This window comes from Zea mays, chromosome 9 (genome assembly GCF_902167145.1).
Source record: "Zea mays cultivar B73 chromosome 9, Zm-B73-REFERENCE-NAM-5.0, whole genome shotgun sequence".
NCBI classification, from domain to species: Eukaryota; Viridiplantae; Streptophyta; class Magnoliopsida; order Poales; family Poaceae; genus Zea; species Zea mays.
This window is the reverse complement of record NC_050104.1, coordinates 124270482-124289933: the sequence shown is the minus strand read 5'-3', so window position 1 is coordinate 124289933 and position 19452 is coordinate 124270482. Positions and strand designations below refer to the sequence as shown.

At 45.0% G+C, this 19452-nt stretch overlaps 1 protein-coding gene across 1 annotated transcript; it reads right to left on the bottom strand.

Annotated features, from left to right (window-relative positions):
* Positions 1 to 5987: 5987 nt before the first annotated feature.
* Positions 5988 to 6946, bottom strand: LOC103638983 (uncharacterized). Its single transcript, XM_008661770.2, has one exon. The coding sequence runs from the start codon at positions 6686 to 6688 to the stop codon at positions 6296 to 6298; it is 393 nt and encodes a 130-aa protein (XP_008659992.1). The 5' UTR covers positions 6689 to 6946; the 3' UTR covers positions 5988 to 6295.
* Positions 6947 to 19452: the final 12506 nt, after the last annotated feature.

The following is a 19452-nucleotide window of genomic DNA, read 5'->3' as shown; positions in this document are numbered from 1 at the left end:
GTTGCTTGGTGTTCTCCTCCATGCGCCTAGGGGTCCCTTTTATAGCCCCAAGGCAACTAGGAGCTGTTGAGAGCATTTCAAGAAGGCAATTCTTGCCTTCTGTCGCCTGGCGCACCGGACAGTGTCCGGTGCACCACCGGACACTGTCCGATGCGGATTTCTTTCCTTCTTTGGCGAAGCCGACCGTTGGCGGTTCAGAGCCGTTGGCGCACCGGACACTGTCTGGTGCCCCCTTCTGACCGTTGGCTCTGCCACGCGTCGCGCGCGGATTACGCGGCCGACCGTTGGCTCACCGGACAGTCCGGTGCACCACCGGACAGTCCGGTGCACCACCGGACAGTCCGGTGATTTATAGTCGTACGTCGTTAATTGCTTCCCGAGTACGCCGTTAATTGCTTCCCGAGAGCAGCCAGTTGATAGACGCCGGCCTGGCGCACCGGACACTGTCCGGTGCACCACCGGACAGTCCGGTGCACCCAGACCGAGTTGTCTTTGGCTGAACAAAGCCATCTTCTTTTCCAACTTGATTTCTCCTGTTTCCAGCACTTAGACACAATACATTAGTCTCCAAAACAATGTACTAAGTCTTAGAAACATACCTTTTTACTTGATTTGCACTTTGTCCATCACTTTGCATAGATTAACATAAGTCCACTTGTGTTGGCACTCAATCACCAAAATACTTAGAAATGGCCCAAGGGCACATTTCCCTTTCACTAGGGCACTCGATGCACTCGGCAGAGAAACTAATTATTATGGCATCATTCAAAACATCCTAGAGTTTAATTTTGCAGGGAACAAAACTTTGAAATTAATATTCTTTCTATGTGATTGGTTTGATAGCACTAATGGGATTAGACAAAGTCAATATGGCATAACTGAAGTAAAGCACAAGGAACGACTTCGAGGCCATGATAATTTTATCCTTGCACACCAGTGCGAGCAGGTCTACTATATGTCGTACCCAAATCCTCAGTTTAAAGCATGGTGGGTAGTTCATAAGGTGAACCCTAGGGAATGTTTACATACTCCTTGCACTGCTGGTTATCAATTCGAAGACGAACAGGCCGATGATGTTTATCAAGAAGAAGAATTGCCAACCACTTTTACTATCGATGAGGGTGTTGCACTTAACTCACTAGTCGGAGACCGTAACGATGTCACTGTTGATGAGTGTGTTGCACCGAAACGAAAACAAAATCCAAGGAACAAAAAAGCCACATTGCGAGCTTTGGATCGAAGAAGACTCCTTGATCGTGATTCCAATGAATTTTGATGTGTAATGCATAATTTCATTTCATGTGATGTATTATTTGATTTTTTATTAATTCACTTAATTTTATGGAGCTAATACCTTTAATGTTTTTCTATTGAACATGATGAGTGGTAGGAAAACAAAGCGCACTGCTAGGGGGTTTCTTAATGCGGCTAGCAGGATACTCCCTGGTGCACGTTCCCTTTTCCAAGGGAGTTCTTCTAGCCAGAGCAGACAGGAGGCGTTGCTGAGACACGCCCGGCCAGGACTACGTGATACACCTATCGCTCTACAACGGAGTACCGATGTAAATGTTTATGTAATTGATCTTATTTGTCAATCACTTATATATAAATGTGTCTTACATGTCTCTATTTCATGTCCATAGGAAGAGGAGGACGACGAGGAGGAGGTGCAAAACAATGAGGAGGAGGACGAGCAAGTCCATGAGGAGGAGGAGGAGGGCATAGATGCTGAGGCGGATGACAATACCACTGAGGCTCTTGTCGTTCGACGAAGGGGCACCCGGAAGGGCCACTTTGTCCTACCTCCGTCAGCGCCTGCACAATCTGAAGCTCGGGTACTGATCATCCTGGTTGGTGATAGGTACTCACGTTTGGCCACTTTGTTCTTACTTATTTGTTTATTGTACACTATATATATGACATGACTTCCTTGTTTTTTGTCATGCAACCAATGGGATGACACGTCATTCGACGGTCGAGGTCACCATAAACAGGTTAATCAAGTCTTAGGTAACCTCTGTCGTCTACATAATCCAGGAATTGTTACCGACCCGAAAGGTGTGGTGGTTCCTTGCACTAGCTGGTCGCACTTCGCACTAGCTCCACATGCTACATATGGAACAGGTCAAGGCGCCGTCAAGCACGACTTTTGGTTAAGAGTAATGTTTCAAACTAACATTTATTAGTTGTTTTCAAACTAATTTTATTTTTGATGTTGGACAGAGACGCTATCGTGTGGAACCTGAGGCTCAAGAGCATGCAGACCGAGTATTAGAGACAAATGCGAAGAAGGTGTGCAGGGATGCATTTTCCAATGCTCGTCTACAGGTTGTGAACGCGTACATGACGCACCGAGGTCATTCTATCAACAACTTTCGACAATATTCGGATGTCTACTTGACTATAGACCAGTACATGGAGGTAAAAATCTAATTTAGCAGCTCATTCAGATGTGAATATAATTTTGAGCTAACGCTTTATATGCAGGTAACTCTTCCATGGATAGAACACCGGCCACAGGCTTACAAGGCTTTGTGTGAGTTATGGACTTCGCCTGAGTGGATTGAGAAGTCTAACAGGAATCGACATAGGCAGCGCCATCAGCAGGACGAGGACGATGATGAGGTCGTAGTCAACCATACCTATGGGGCTGATGGACACATTCGGTTGGCGAAGCGAATGGTGAGTGTGTAGTATTTTGTTTTACTCAGAAATGAAACCGGATTAAACTCATATATTTGCAGGAGGCTCAAATTGGAGTTGTCCCGAGCCCAATCGATGTTTATAGGAGAGGGCATAGAGCGAAAAACAGTGAAATCTCCGATGAGCTGTGTAGTCAAGCGGCCGTATGGTTAGTTGCTGTTAGGATTAATGTTTTATTGCCATATAGCTATAAATTACATGTGTGTTGAACCTTCATATTGTATTGCAGGAGACATACGGGCAGGAGATGGTTAGGAAGTATGGAGAAGACTACGATTGGCGAGGAGCGCCTACCATCGACGCTGAAGTTGTGCATTCTATTGGAGGCAAGGCGCATGGACGATATGAACTTGTGAATTTTTTTCAATAATATTGGAACTATGACCGAATAGCTAATTTTCTTGTTTTTCAAGATATTCTATGTTTACCGGTGTTATCGATTCGACGGAGTTGCGTTCTCGTGGTGGCTCTTCGTCGCAGGCGGGTTGTGGTAGTAGCAGCCGTAGTCGCCGCTCTGTATCTAGCATGGAGGACGCTATGAGGGAGCAGCAAGAAAAGTTTCGTGAAGAGCTGCGGCAACAACAAATGGCATTCCTCAAAGAGCAATCAGAGTACATGGCTGCTTACAACGCACAGGCGCAACAAGCAATGAACGTGAGTGTCTTATTTATTCTCAACACAGTCGATATTGGTTCTATAACTAACATATTATATTTGCAATAGTCTTGGTTTTCAGAGCAGGCACAATAGCAACCATTTGTTTTCCCTCAATTTCAGTCGCCGATGCCTCAGTGGGGATTATATGCTCCGCCACCTCCACCTCCACCTCAGGTGCTTCAATTTAGTTAAGACTTGGCATTTGTATCAACCTTTCAAATCTTTACTAAACTTGATTTTGTAGGGATCTGAGGTCATGGGCCACAACACGCCACCACCGGTGATACCAGCACCAGGAGGAGCTTATGCAGGGGAGGGAGCTACTCCAGGAGAGGTTAGTTTGACAAACAATTTGTTTGAATAGTGGCCATGCATGTAAACATTGTCGTTATTAATGTCTTCTTTTTTCTTTAGAATCCAAACCCGTTACACGACTTCGTCAATGAGTTTTTCGCTTCTGGAGAGAGTGGTCACAACTCTAATGACCCCGATATGTGATGGTGTTAGCTTTGTGCCGAATTGTGCGTTGTAATGGACTATTTGTGAACTTTATGTTCTATGGACTGTTTGTGCACTCAGATGTTGTAATGAACTCCAATTTTATGTTGTTGACTATTTGTGAATTGTGGATTTAATGTTTCTGTATTGTGGATGTTGTATGGGCTGTCATTTTATTTTTATGTTGTGATTATATTTGTTGATGAATTTTCTGTTATTTTTTGCATTTTTTTGATTTTTTCTCTAAAATTCGGCCTCCTAGCCGCTGAAAATAAGAATATAATTTCTGGCAGGCTTGGATTTTCGGCGCCGAGAGCCGCCGAAAGTTAACTATTTTCGGCGACTAGGTAGAAACCGCCGAAAATATAAGGTTATTTTCGACGGCCGTCTGGTGGCCGCCGAAAATAAGTTATTTTCGGCGGCTGGACTCTGGCCGCCGAAAATATAGCTTTATTTTCGGCTAATTTTTTCTGGCGGCCAGAAACCGCCAAAAATAAGCCTAAAGCCGCCGAAAATAGCTTATTTTCGGCGGCACAGGCCTTATTTTTGGCGGTTCCTGGCCGCCGAAAATCACTGTAGCTCTTGTAGTGTACCCTAAAGTGCGAGAGGTACCACTTCTCTGCCACCTTGAGCACCTGATCTTGTTGTCGCTGGATCTCCTCGTCCATTTTCTTCATGTCATGTTCTAATTTTTTATGCTCAGCGGCCGACAAATTAACGAGCCTTGTATCGCTGTTTGGAGAAGCACCATTGAGATCTTTAGAATCGGTCATATAAGCCTGATTTTGTAGATCTGCAACCTTGTTCCCCAGCGGAGTCGCCAAAAAGTGTGTTGGCGCCGTCCTGCGTAGCCCTAATCACTAAGAGTGTACCGCCTGGCAGTGCCCTCTGCGGCTGCACGGACGGTCCGCGACCTGGGTGCAGGAGCGACGCCTTCCCTGCGTCGCACTGGACGGTCTGCGCGTAGGGCCGACGATCCGAGATGGCGCATGGTCGTCTTCCTCCTCGCTGGAAACTAGATCTCACCGTCTGGAGAGAGATCTTAGGGCGCTCTGAATCGATAGGTCACCCGGGGCATCCAGATGACGTAGAGTCGACTAAAAATTAAGAGATCAAGTCGACGAAAAGATCTTGAATGGGCAATTAGATCTTGCCCCCGGTAGGGGTACAATCCTAGGGTCGTCTTGGAGTCGGCAGGCCACACAAACGAATCTACATGACGTAGAGTCGAATATGAGTCGAGATGGATATGTGGGAAGCTATAACTAGACTATACTACATATACTCTTTGGGCAGAAATAATAAAGAAAGTAATTGGTTCGATTGGAATGTGTCCGGGGTTATCAATCGACCGTACCCCTTCATATATATATATATATATATATATATATATATATATATATATATATATATATATATATATATATATATATATATATATATATATATATATATATGAGTGTTTACCCGTTGCGATAGCTAACAAACCTCACGTGATTAGATGGATAACCACGCACGAGATAAAGATACGTCCAAGTTTATCTGATCGCAGGAGCGTGGACCGTTCGGACCCTAGGGCTGGACCATCCCGCCAATTTTGATGCTCAACAACAACTACATTAATTATTGTGTATGAATCAACTAAATCAGGACCGGCTAGGATTGGATCCAACGTGGAGAAATCGAGCAAATACGTATTAGGGGTATTTAATAACATCTTTATCTAACTGCTGGCAAACGTGCGTAGAATATGATCGTCGCTCCCTAATCAACAAATTCTAATAGCCAGTTCACATAGAATTGTGTGGATTGCAGTAGTGGTAGAGGATGTTTGGCTTTGGATTTTGATAACCAATTTCCAGTAGAAGCTGAAATGTTTGGCTTTGGAGTTCGCACGGAATCCAAAATTAATCCTAAACAAATATGTCCAAACATGTATTATGTTACCCACTCCGCTCCAAAATATAATTCGTTTTAACTCTAAAATATAATTCGTTTTAAACTAATCCAAAATTTCTATGTATGTTTATATTCGTTATCATTTGAATAAACGTGGATAGAAAAAGTGGGCTAGAAATAACTATATTTTAGAACGGAAAGAGTTTATAATATAACCGGTAGATATCGACTTATCAAGAAAACGTGGTAACATATGAAGTTACAAGTTGTCCATAGTTAAATCGAGTGGAACAAGCTGGAAGAAGCCCCACCCCCACCACTACCACCACACCCTGTCCACCCCGAAAGTCGTTTGATTGGATACGCGAGAGAAAGTTAATCAACAAATCTGGGAATGGAGAATAAATTAAAGAGAAACGACTGAAGCCCCGTGGATAAATCGTCAAGCAAACTCCATGGGTTCCATTGAATCTAATATATGCAAAGAGGCAGCAATAACGGCGACGTGCATGCAGCTGGAGTGGAGAGAAACGAAAAGTCATAGCTTCAGAGACAAATCCAGCGACTCGCCGGCGCGCTCGACGCCGTGCTCCAGAGAGCTGCTCCTGCCGCGCAGCAAGGCGGCAGAGTGCACAGCAGGCACCTGACGCGCTTCCACCAGCCTGGACCTCATCATCTCATGATGCCCGGAGGCGGCGTCGGCGTCGTCCTGCCGGGCGCCGTGCGCGCGCATGGCGGCGGCGATCTCCCGGCGGCGCTTGGCGAGGGTGCGCTCGTACTTGTGCGCGTTCTGGTGCCCGCCGAGCGCCTGCGAGCTGTAGAACTTGCGGTCGCAGTAGGTGCAGACGAAGAAGCCGGGAGGCGCCGCCTCCGCCGCCGAGGCCGAGCAGGGCTGGAGGCTGAGCTCGAGGTCCAGCTCCTGATGCTCCATTACAGCTAGCTGGAGTAGTCTATCTACTGGTGGTGGCGACTGTTGTGCCTGTGCGAGAGCTTAAAATAATACAAAACTCAGCACATGCATTGTGGTTGTCATTAGCCGGCCGGCGGCCCGGGGATTAAATACACCTACGTCTACAGCAGCTAAATGTAACCGGTGTGGCGCACGCTTTTCCGCACGTGTTTGGGCATGCAGCGCCGCAACAGAGCGGAGGGGACAGGTCGCGTATATGAGGCCACGATGCGTGTCCAGAGGATTCCTCCTCCTATCAAGGGGAACACAAGATAAGATTACCGGGTGAAAAACGAATTGAAGGAAGACTTGCTTAAATTGCCTCAACTTTGGCTTCCTTTTTATGGGACGATTATTGTACATGTTTTATATTAAAATCATAGTTCGAATTTATTGTGAGTCTATAATTATAACCTGCAAAAATATTTTAGGATAGAAAAGCTGTTAGACAAAATCACAGATTCAATAAAATCTGATTCATGTCAGAAAAAGACAGAGAAAACAAGTTGCCTATTCATTTGACACGTGGGGAAATGATTGGACATAAATGGCTTACAACATACGTAGACCCTGTTTGTTTAGTTTTTTTTTAAGTTTCTGGGCACCAAAAGCTGTTGAATGCTCCAGCTTTTCAGCCAGCTTTTATAAAAATCGCTTTGGTAAAAACCGTCCAAAATCAACATAAACAGAAAATCGGTTGAGTCGTCACGATAGTAGGAATCTGTCGCTTTCTAGATTTTGAACCCTTTGGACCAGTTCATCATTCTCCGCACGTAATCCCCACGATACTCAGATTCTCCGCACAGTCAGATTCTCTCTACAGCCAGGGCCGTTCCTGACTTTTCAGGGCCTGGGACAAGATTATAAACAGAGACCCCAACACCATAAAAAACTATTTTTTACTATTATATATATCAACTAATTATACTTGATGTACCACAAAAAGACTTGAGCAGTAAAAAATAGAAGTAAGATTATTACCTCAAATATATTGTAGAGATCAACTTAAAAATGTCTTCTAACATTTCTAGATGCAAAATCATCAATGATGGCTTCAATATTGACATCATCTAATAATTTCTTCTCAATACATAAAGTTGCTAGGCCGTTTAACCTTTCTTGAGACATTGTAGACCTTAAATAATTCTTCAATAACTTAAGCTTTGAGAAGCTCCTTTCAGCTGTTGCCACAGTTATTGGTATAGTAAATAATATCTGATAAGCAACAAATATATTGGGATAGCAATCCATTCTCCTAACAAACTCAAAAATTTCCATAGCAGACATTGATCTATTTGGCAGTGTCATTTGCAATATTCTTAACTCTGATGTCAGATTATTTTCCTCAAAATCAAATGAATCATCGACAGAGAAAGTTTTTGCCAACATGGTACAATAATCCCTGAGTTTAATGTGATCCAATGATTTCATTGATGCTGAGTTAAGAAGAGGCCCAAATATACCATTGAATACTTGGAGGTCTTCAAATCTATTTTTTAATGAACTGCTTGCCATATCAAGCATAACTAAAAAATAATTTACTTCAAAATCTTTCTCACCTTGTAGATTTGCCTCATTGCTGCAATCATTTTCATCATAATGCTTTTTCCTTAGAGCACGACGCTTTATTAGAAATGATGCCTCTACACCCATTACAGAAGCAATATCCTTGGCAACCACCATACTAGAAGCAAACCCTTCATTTCTATACTTGTCAAAGTAACTCATTATACCATCTATTTGCTCTAAGGTAGAGTGAAGACACATTGATGATGATTGCAACTTCTTGCTCACAACATTTACAGCATATAAAATATCATACCATATAACCATACCAAGAATGAACTCAAAGGTACCAATCAAGTCATACAAACTCTTTGCATCACTCTTTGCCATGGGATCAGTATCAGAAGCATGATGTAACTCAAACAAAGCCGCCCTTATATGAGGAGCTTTATATCTAATTGCTGCCACACTTTTGATACGACTTTCCCAACGAGTGTTGCACAATGATTTCACAGTTAAACTTGGCACATGATCAAGTAAAACTTTCCATCTTTTTGTAGAACCTAAAAAGAGTGCATATATTCTTTGCACAATTCCAAAGAATGAAACAGCTTTACTACAAGATTTTGACATATCACAAAGAGTAAGATTAAGACTATGACAAGCACATGGTATATAAAAAGCTCTTGGATTCTTATCAAGCAACTGTTTCTGTACTCCTTGATGCTTTCCTTTCATATTAGAACCATTGTCATAACCTTGACCCCTTATGTCATCAATATTAAGACCAAAGGACTCCAATGAAATCAATCAAAACATTGAAAAGCCCCAAACCAGATGTGTCATCCACCTTTAGAAAACCCGGAAAGTACTCCTCAACCTCAATTTTGTTGCTAGATATGTTGACACATCGAACTTTCAAAGACATTTGTTCTTCATGACTAACATCTGGTGTACAATCGAGAATGATAGAGAAGTATTTTGCCTCTTTAATAATCTTTATGATAGTATTAGTAATATCAGAAGCCAAAAGAGATATCAACTCATTCTGAATTTTATTACTAAGATAATGGTAATGAATATCCTTTCTTTCAATTCGCCTAAGGTGATCTTGCATTACCAAATCAAATTCTGCAACCATCTCAACACAAGCCAAGAAATTTCCATTTTGGTCATTGTAAAGATGATTATTGGACCCTCGAAACGCTAAATTGTGTTTACCAAGAAATTTCACGATGGCAACTATTCTGAATAAAAATTGTCTCATACGTTCTTTCTCCTTTGTAATTTGTCGTTGCAAATCTTTATCGATTGTTTCTTGTTTTCTTAGTCTATCCCTCAATTCATTCCAACTGTTCATACCAGTAATATGCTCAGCACTATTTTCATGTTCTTTCAGTCTCTCACTAATATGTTTCCAATCTCTGTATCCATCATGTGCTAATGAACATGTGCAACTATCAGAATTGAAAAGCTTACAGCAGAAGCAAAACACTCTATCAACATGCTTTGAGTAAACTAACCATTTTCTGTCATGTTCCTCACCATTGCTTAATTTTCTAAAATAATGGGAATAGGAAAAATGCCTAGAGTTGCCATCCATGGGAAAGACAAGATTCTTTTCTCTTATCGGTCCCTTCTCGACTAATGTATCTCTTGCTTTGTTATCAAGATTATTCCAATTTCTTGGATCATATATGTCTATAGTCACTACTGGTGGTTCATCAACGCTAGCAGATTCTGTAGCAGTTGGATGAGATATATTATCATGGTCACTTACATTATGGTCTGTAGGTCCTTGGTATTCTGAATTCCCACCAATTTGTTCGTCCACCGGCTCCACAAGCACTATTGCCAATTCATTTGTGTTTCTCGGATCTCCCATATCCCTTTTAAGAAATTTATCCATGGCTCCTTTCTGTGACAAGACAAAATCCTCCGTGTGTTTCCTTCTTTTTATTTTTTGGCTACCTGATGCATATTTTCTAGGAGGCATAATGTCAACAACAATCTGCAAGAAATCAATAAAAATAAATTAATAAAACAATGTGCATGAAATCACAAGACATGTTTTTTTCAAGCTTTTGCCTCCCGTGTACTTTTTTCAAGAGAAATGAACCAAATGCATCGGTGTAGCAGGAAAATGTAAATGTGTGCGCTCCTTACCACAAATTGTCCCGAGTATTTGGATCTCCTGCCTGCTATGCATGAAGCAAGAGCAAGAATTGTTGAAGGTAAACAAGCAGGCAGCAGCGACGAATTCGAGAGGCGGCAAGAAAGGAGGCAGCAGGTAGCAAGCCAGCAGCGCTGCAGTGCCGGCGACAGGCAGCACGGTTGGAAGTGAGGTAGGCAGCAGCGGTGGCAGGCAGGCGCGCGGCAGGCAGGCATGCAACAGCCAAAAGGAGTAAGGACGTGCGGTGCGGCTTCCCTACTAACCTAGTTTCGATCCTATATTCCTATTGGACTTTATGTGCGGTGGGGCCCCTGGGAGATGGGGGCCTAGGTCGGCCGCCCCTCACGCCCTGCCTCAGGCACGGCCCTGTCTACAGCCAGATCTTTTAGAAAAGTTGGTCAGAAAAAAGCTGAACCAAATAGGCCCGTAAGCAGTTACACCAAACCTAATAGACCCAGAAAACAAGTTAAGGGGGTGTTTGGGAACACAATTTTTTTAAAACCACAGTATTTCAAATACCATAGTATACAAATGATATAATCTTAGTTTTCAATACCACCGTTTTAGAATATCGCAGTTTTGAATACATAGAGGTGTTTGGGAACAAAGTATATGTCCGTGCTTGTAGAAATTAGTTTTGAACCACATGGATTGCGAGGACATGGCCAATGGAACGAGCGATCGACACAACAATGACAAATCAAGGATGTAATCTACTCCCGCTCTTCTAGTGATGGTTTGGATCCCTTTTTGGCATCTTGTAAGCAGAACCTAGCTCGGCCCCACGCCATCGTCGGTACAGGGTGTTCACGCGCTCGTTTATAGAAGAAAACTTTGGTGGAGAGCAGAGTTTACAATACTTAATTTGAAACAATTACAATATTGACAATACTTTGGTTTGAAAATAAAGGTTTTTCCTGCGTTCCCAAACACCTTTCTGTATAATATACAGTTGTATTCTCAAATACTACAGTTTTGTTCCAATACTGCAAAAAATTGTGTTCCCAAACACCCCCTAAGAGATGCATGGTACACCTCTATGTTGGAATGTAGATGATGTGTGTTGTTTAGGGGTTAGGCCCCTGTTGTATTGGGCCTTGGCCCATGTAACTCCTTTATTAATATACCTCTCCCAACCCTGGTTAGTGTTAGGGTTTCCAACTTATGGTAATCAGAGCATATGTTTTCTTTTCTCTCCTCCATTGTTGCTCTTCCCTAGCCACCGACCCTATCCTCCCTCTGGTGTCGCCAGCCATCGCCTGTTGCTAGCCATGGACGACCACCCTCGACCATCGGCAACGACCTTCCCTGCCATGTCCCTCTTCGCTCCCACTCCTCCCTTCCCCTGCGCATCATTTTGGGACCTCTAGGGTTCGGTGGTGTTCGTCCTATGCTCACCCTTGTCGTCCCAACTCTATCGAGCACCGATGCTCCCCTAGCCCATTCTGACCGGGACGCCACCACAGGCCTCCATCACGAACGCGTGGGCACCCTAACCACTGCGTGCGTGTCTATCTTGATAAGTGCTCTGGACGTCGCTATTAGCCACCTTATCGGCCTCCTGGTGACCACGCTCCACAACTGTGTGGGCACCGGCCGCTGCGCATGCGTCCGCCCCAACCAGCGCTTTGGCAGTCGACGCGAGTCACTCGACCGGTGAGCCGTCGATGCCTCTACTCCCGCAAGTAGCCACCGTGTGTCTCCCTACTTCGGCCAACGACCTGCCCTAGCCAGTAGCCACCCTCTCCGGGCAACCATTCAACATGGTGTCCCCCACGTTCTCCCTCCACGATATCACCGTTATCTACGTCGAACTCTTGGCTCCCCACTTCCCCTTCATGGGTGTCGTGACTCGTGAGTGGGGCCCACGTGATCGCAGATGGGGTCGACACACTCCCGCATTTGACCCGCAGTGCCTTCACATCGCTAATCTACAATCACAATTTGGGGGTCACCGCCTCCCAACGATCTCTCCACTGCCCTTGCCGTTGTCCATCATCGTGCGCAGGTTGTCGCTCGAGCCTAGGAGTAGGAGCACACGAACATTGATGCCCTGGAACGCCAACTCTTCAGCACCACCCGCCAGTTACAAGGTGTCTCGGGTGATGATTCTCACCGCGTGCACGACATTGATGATGATGACGCCCTTCCCACACCTGATGTGTCAGTCATCATCAGTCTTCATGCCCAGGCGACGGGGCTCCACAGCATATGGACCCTCATCTCTGTCGTCCTCACCCCGGACTGGCGTGACCAGGTCTTGCTGACTCTCCATCGCTACGCCCTTGATGACCATGTTCTCATTGAAGTTGCCGTGTCAACATGTTCCTAGTGTCGGATGGATATCATGGTCCTCTCCTGGTTCCTTGGCACCCTCATAGTTGAGCTGCAGGACGTTGTTCGCAAGCGGGAGGGCACCGCTCGCTAGGACTGGGTTTCTATTGAGGCTCAGTTACTCGATAACCGCTAGATCTAGATCCACCATCTGAATGCCACCTTTTGCCAGGTTGTTTACGGGGATCTCTATGTCAATGAGTACCATCAATGGATGAAGACCATGGTAGACACCCTGACCTCCCCACTGGTCACAGATGAGACTCTCGTTCTCAACCTCCTGTGCAGGCTCATTCCACGATACGAGCACCTGTGGACCATCCTCACGTGGATCACTCCATTTCCATCCATCGTCTAGGTCCACAATGATCACCTGCTCAAGGAACTCATGTCTACGGTCGCGACCCCCATCGACACCGCGATGACACTCTATAGTGGTACCCTCGGGGGACAGCCCAAATGTGCATCACCTGCTACCTCTAGGGCGTGCACTCTTATCCGAGTGTGACCCCATCGTCCTCTAGCGCTCCTGGTCCGGTTGTCGGCTTCGGTGGTGGTCATCATTGTTTCTAGGGTGGTCGTGGTCATGGTGGTCCACCAGTGACCCGAGGAGGCGGCTCGTGGCCATCCTTCTACACTCTGTGGACCAGCTCGATCTCCATGTGGCTCGGCCCATTTACGGGTCCTCCTTCGTCGTGCCCTACCGCCCCATAGCTGGCCTTCTACGCTGCTCTGCCCCCGTCGACACCACTGGTGCACCCGGCTCCACCTCACCACTAGCTGGGTCTCCTGCCTTCCACTTCTATGTCCTCATGGGGCCCTTTGGGTGGCGAGTGGGACACATTGTCCCTTGCTGGCTCATTTAGCACGATGACAATAGTGCCACCCACTTTGGTCACTGATTGGGTGGCTGACTTTGGTGCCTCGTACCACACCACCCCGTACGCTAGTACTTTATCCTCCACCCTTCCTCCCCACCCTTCTCTTCCTTCCTCCATCATCATTGGTGATGGGTTGGTTCTCCCTACCACCTCATTAGGTGACGCGATTCTCCCTGGCCCCTTCCGCCTCAAGAAAGTCCTTGTTGCTCCCAACATTATTTAGAGTCTTCTTTTTGTTCATCAATTTACCAATGACAACTCTTGTTCTATGGAGTTTGACCCCTTTGGTTTGACAGTGATGGATCTTGCTACTAGGACCCTTCTCGCATGTTGTGATAGCTCCGGGCCGCTGTACAGGCTTCGCATGCCTACCTCCTCTTCCACGACCTCCACCCCACATGCCTTGACCGCTGCTACTTCATCTATCACTTGGCACTACCGCCTTGGCCACCTCGGGCTTTATGTGATGTACAAGTTGTCTAGTAGTAATGTCATGTCCTATAGTCGAGACTCGCTTGAGCATCTGTGCCATGCTTGTCAGTTAGGTCGACATGTTAGGCATCCTTTACCTACCTCCTCTTCTAGAGCAGCAAGGCAATTTTGATCTGGTTCATTGTGATGTTTGGACATCCCCTGTTCTGAGCATTTCTGGCTATAAATAATACTTGGTCATTCTTGACAATTACTCTTATTTTCTGTGGACTTTTCTCTTGTGCTTGAAGTCTAATACATTCCCTACGCTCTCTCACTTCTTCAGTTGGGTTTCCACTCAGTTTGGACGCACCATCCGGACCGTCCAGTGTGATAACGAGTGGGAATTTGGTCACTCTCTGTCCCGCAACTTCTTTCTTTCTCATAGCATTCAGTTGAGAATGTTGTGCCCCTACACTTCTTCTCAGAACGATCGGGCTGAGCGCCTGATTCATACCACAAAGATTGTAATGTGCTCTATGTTGTTCTAGGCAATGGCAGAGGACAAAAGAAAATTAAGGAATAGTTAGCTAGTAGGGAGAAAAATATAAATATTATGCACTTAGGAATTGAACAAGTGACCTAATGTCTCATGCGCTAAGGATTAACCACTGCACCACATGCGTCCTAATATTTATAAAGGAAGGTATGAAGATTTTAAAAAATTTAGGTATGGCTAGTACCATACTCACCCATAATGGATCCTCTGCGGGTTCTAGGCCTCCCTTCCTGTTCGCTACTAGACCGAGGGGCTGGCCACTGCCACCTATCTACTCAACCACCTCCCTACCAAGGCAGTTCGTCACCCCACCCCCTATCCTAATCTCTCTAGCACTACCCCCACAAGCTTGCACCCCTCCACCTGTTGCGTCTTCCTTGGGTACTCTCGTAAACACAAGGGGTACTGGTGCCTCGACCTCTCCACCCATAGAGTCATCTTCTCCTGTCACGTCGTCTTCAACGAGTCTGACTTCCCCCTATTCTACATCTTCTTCCGTTGAGTCCTCCTCTAAGTACAACACCCTTCTTGGGGTTGACTATGTGGTTCCCCCTCTTGCTCCCTCGCTTCCTGCACGCCCCCGTCACGCCACACGCGACCCGACTGTCCCCCTCCCCCGTGCTGCTCCATAGAGCACCATCATCTCCTGTGCCGCCACGCGTGGTGAAGCTCGCTACCATCCGGACCATTCTGACTCTAGCTCTCTTATAGGCCTAGCTCGATGTCAAGAATTCCTCCATGGCACTCATATAGAGACGGTGTATTGCACTAAGCCAGTCGGCTTTGTGGACCCCGCTCACCTCGACATGTTCTACAAGTTGAACCAGTCCCTCTATGTCCTCAAGCAGGCTCCTTGTGCTTGGTACAATCGCTTCATCACCTTCTTGCTCTCACATGGTTCCGTCAAGGCCAATGCAGACACCTCCCTGTTTGTCTTCCATCGTGGCCTAGACACGGTGTACCTCCTCCTCTACGTTGATGATATCGTCCTCATGGCCAACTCCCAGAACTCCTGCGGTGCATCATCTCCTTCCTCAAGTAGGAGTCCATGATGAAGGACCTGAGTGAGCTACACCACTTATTAGGAATCACCGTTGAGCGCAAGTACTAGGGCATGTTTCTCCACCAGCGCCAATACATAATCAACATCCTCGAGCGTGCCGGCATGGCCGATTGTAAGCCATGTATGACTCCGATGGACACTCAGGATAAGGCCTCCTCCGACGATGCCCCAGTGGTCGATCCCACCAGCTACTGAAGTCTTGTCGAGGCCCTGCAGCACCTCGTCTTCACCTCGCCCGACATCGCCTACACCGTCCAACATGTGTGCCTTAATATGCATGTCCCATATGAGCAACATCTCATCGCTATGAAGTGGATCCTACAGTATCTTTGGGGCGCCATCGACTTCGGCCTCCTTCTTCGACGATCTACATCCACTGACCTTGTCGTCTACACCGATGTCGACTAGGCCAGCTATCTTGACACGCACCGGTACACCTCAGGCTATAATGTGTTTCTCGTGACAACCTTGTCTCATGGTCCTTGAAGCAGCACCAGTCATTTCCCGCTCTAGCGCCAAGGGCAAGTACCACGTTGTGGCTAACAACATTATCGAGGCAGCATGGCTTCGTCAGCTGCTTCAAGAACTCCACCGTCCGCTGAAACAGAGCACTCTTGTCTAATGTGACAACGTCGGCGCTATATACCTCTCGAGCAACCTCTCGTGTTTTTTTGTTCAGTTTTGTCCTTCCAGTGCTATAAAACAGAAAAACAAAATTGAGTAAAAAATACAAGTAAAGGTAAAAATAAGTAAGGTGACAAAACTAAGGGTATGAATTAAGGTAAGCAAGTGAATAAAAATATGACAAGTCCACCTACTATCACTCTATCATAAGTACAGAACAAAACGAGAATTGATTATTAAGGGTAGTATATGAGATATTCAGGTACTGGAGCTAGAAACCCGAATTTTCTGATATAATTTGGATTTGCACAGCTGGCGGGCGCCCAATACTCCCAAACTAATTTCGGTTTCTTTTGCCAGCCCTACTGGTGGGTCGCAACTGCAGCTGCAGCCTGCAAGAGGACAAGCCAGAGCGCGGGCCAGTCCGCCCTCGATCCGCCGCCTGTCATGTGGCAGCCGTCGCCGTCCGCATCGCCATCGACGTGTTGTGTGTAGCCGCCCGCGAGTCGGCGTTCACAGTCGAGCTCAGGCCGTCGTTATTAACATGGCCCTCTTTTGCCTCTATTATGCGCAACTGACTTATCTTCCTCTTAGCGCTAGGGTTAGGGCCTCCTGTTTGTGGGAGGCAAGCAGGGGTCCAGTTAACGTGACCACTGACCAGTGACCTTTGGCTCATGGATATTGGGGCAGCTAGCAGGGGCCGAGATAAGGTGACCCGTGATAGCCTTTGTCCTGTCCAATTCCATCGGCATGTAAGGATAAAGTAATTTGATTTGTTCAATGGTTTACGTTGTCTTTTGATTAATTTTTTAACCTACTACCTGTTTGGTTTTCTTGTTGATACATTTATGAAACGCAATATTTGATTCAGTGCCACGGTCGGATTCGGGAAAACTTCAGGACTTGCCAAATCTAAAGTAGTACAATATATATTTTTTAGAAAGAAATGATTAATAACAATCTAAAACTTACAATAATATATATTGTAATAGAATATATAAAGAAACATATCAACTTTACTTGAATAACATTGCTCTTTCGGTGATTTTTTAAAGAAAATATTTTATGATATGCTATTACGGTTAAATAATAAGTCTTTGTTATGCCATTGTAGAACATAAATATGACTTTATCAGCTTCAATTTAAAGAAATTTCATTCCGTAGATGCAACCGTCACGATAATAGTCAACAAAACTATATATGGAATACTTAGGCATCGATTCAAGGAAGAATGGGCGGGGATAAGAGACAGATATGCGTGTGAATCCCCATTATCGGTTGACAGCTACAGGAAGTCTGAGCGGACGTTGTAGGGGTAGTTTTTGTGATGGTGCATTCACCGGTGACAACAAGGAACGAGCGAGAGATCGGACATGACATCAGGTCTTAGACGAAAGCGATAGATCGCGAATGGGCACAGAGACTGGCTGACGAAGCGGCCCCGCCTGTCTGTGACTTGGTGCGAGCGTGATAGAGCGACACCAATAGGCTGGTCTCTCTCACCTGTTAGTGAGAGGGATGGCATGGGTGTGCTATGTTACTAGGCTAAATGTCCTTTGGACGGTTCCGATCGTGGTTTTCTCCTTTTTCTATTTTTTCATATTTTAATTGAGGTTTGATTTTTAAATTCAAATTAAATAAACTCTAAATCGCTTCAAATTAATCCATAAAACCAGAAATGTTTAGAAGAACACTTTATAGTAAAGTTTGGCTCATTTCTGGGTCAAGTTTTTTATCCAAAAATAATGTTCCCCTTTATCTTATTAGAGCAAGTTTACATAATCCTATGTTTAAAAGAAAAATTTCAACTTCCTCTCAATATTTGTAACATGTTATTTATGAAATCAAAGGTGTTTTGTACCATGCAAATGTAGGGTGTTACATCAACACTTCTCTAATATCCTCCCTATGCAAAGGGTCTTCCGTCATCCTAACTCTCATAAGGTCGCTACATTTGTTGGAGGGGGCAATACTAAAAGTCGCTTAGCGGGCCAGTGAATAGACGAAACCTGAAATTTTACAGCTTACAAACAAGCTAACAGCTTGATCCCAATTAATGATTAGAACGATATACGAGTTAGGGGGAGAAATGGTTAGTTCAACTTGCTTAAGTTGCTCTAGTAAATGTATGAGGAATATGGAACTTAGAAAACAAGTAGAATGAATATCAAGATCAAATGCAAGAGAATTCAGGAAGAAAAGAGGAAAACAAATGGCAGACAATCAAACACAAAGATACAATGATTTGGTTACCGGAGTTCGGTTTATAAATGAAACATATGTCTCTATTGAGGTATCCCAAAGGATTGGGTCTATTTCAAACCTCTCAAGTGATTCGAACATCAAACTTGGGTCCTCTCTTTTTCAACTTAATGGAGAGATCGAAGTCTCTTTAGGGCACTCCACACGCTTGGAGGCTCTTGTTAGCCTTTACAACTAAACAGGAGTCACAACCCCAAGCTCAATGATCACAAGAACAACACACACTCTCTTTGCTATAGCTCTCTCTCAAGGCACTATCTCAGATCACACACACGAGACTATCTCTTGCTCAATTCGCTCTTTTGTGGCACTTGGGAGGCTATGATCATTTGGGAGTGTTGCTCTAGTGTATTGGAGTTATTGCTCAGCTCTTGAGAATTGAATGGGTTGGTTGGGATGTATTTATAGTCCTCAACCACCCAAATAGCCATTAGGATCAAATCCCAAAATCAGCTCTAAAATCAGGTGCATCGGACCTCCTATAGTGCCTCTTCTGGTGCACACCTAGAGATGGCAATGGGGACCCGATCCCCGATTCCCCGCGGGAAATTCCTCCATTAGGGGATGGGGATGGGGAAGAAACTTCCCCCGCGGGGATATAAACGGGGAAATTTTATCCCCTGACGGGTAAACGGGGATGGGGACGGGGAAGCATTCCTCATCCCCGTTCCCCGCGGGGACCCGTTAAACTTGCACATGACTATGTTTTTGTGTACTAGTTAACGACAAAAATAAATAATTACTTTATCAAGAGACCACTAATTTTACAAATGTGTTAATTTTGATGTATGCATAAAGATTTCTTATATCTGACAATGTGTATAAGTGACAATATTTAACATTAATAGCAAAGTATGTATGTCTTAATTGTAATTTAAACGACGATGGGGATCCCCGTTGGGGATTTATCCCAGTGGGGAACGGGGATGGGG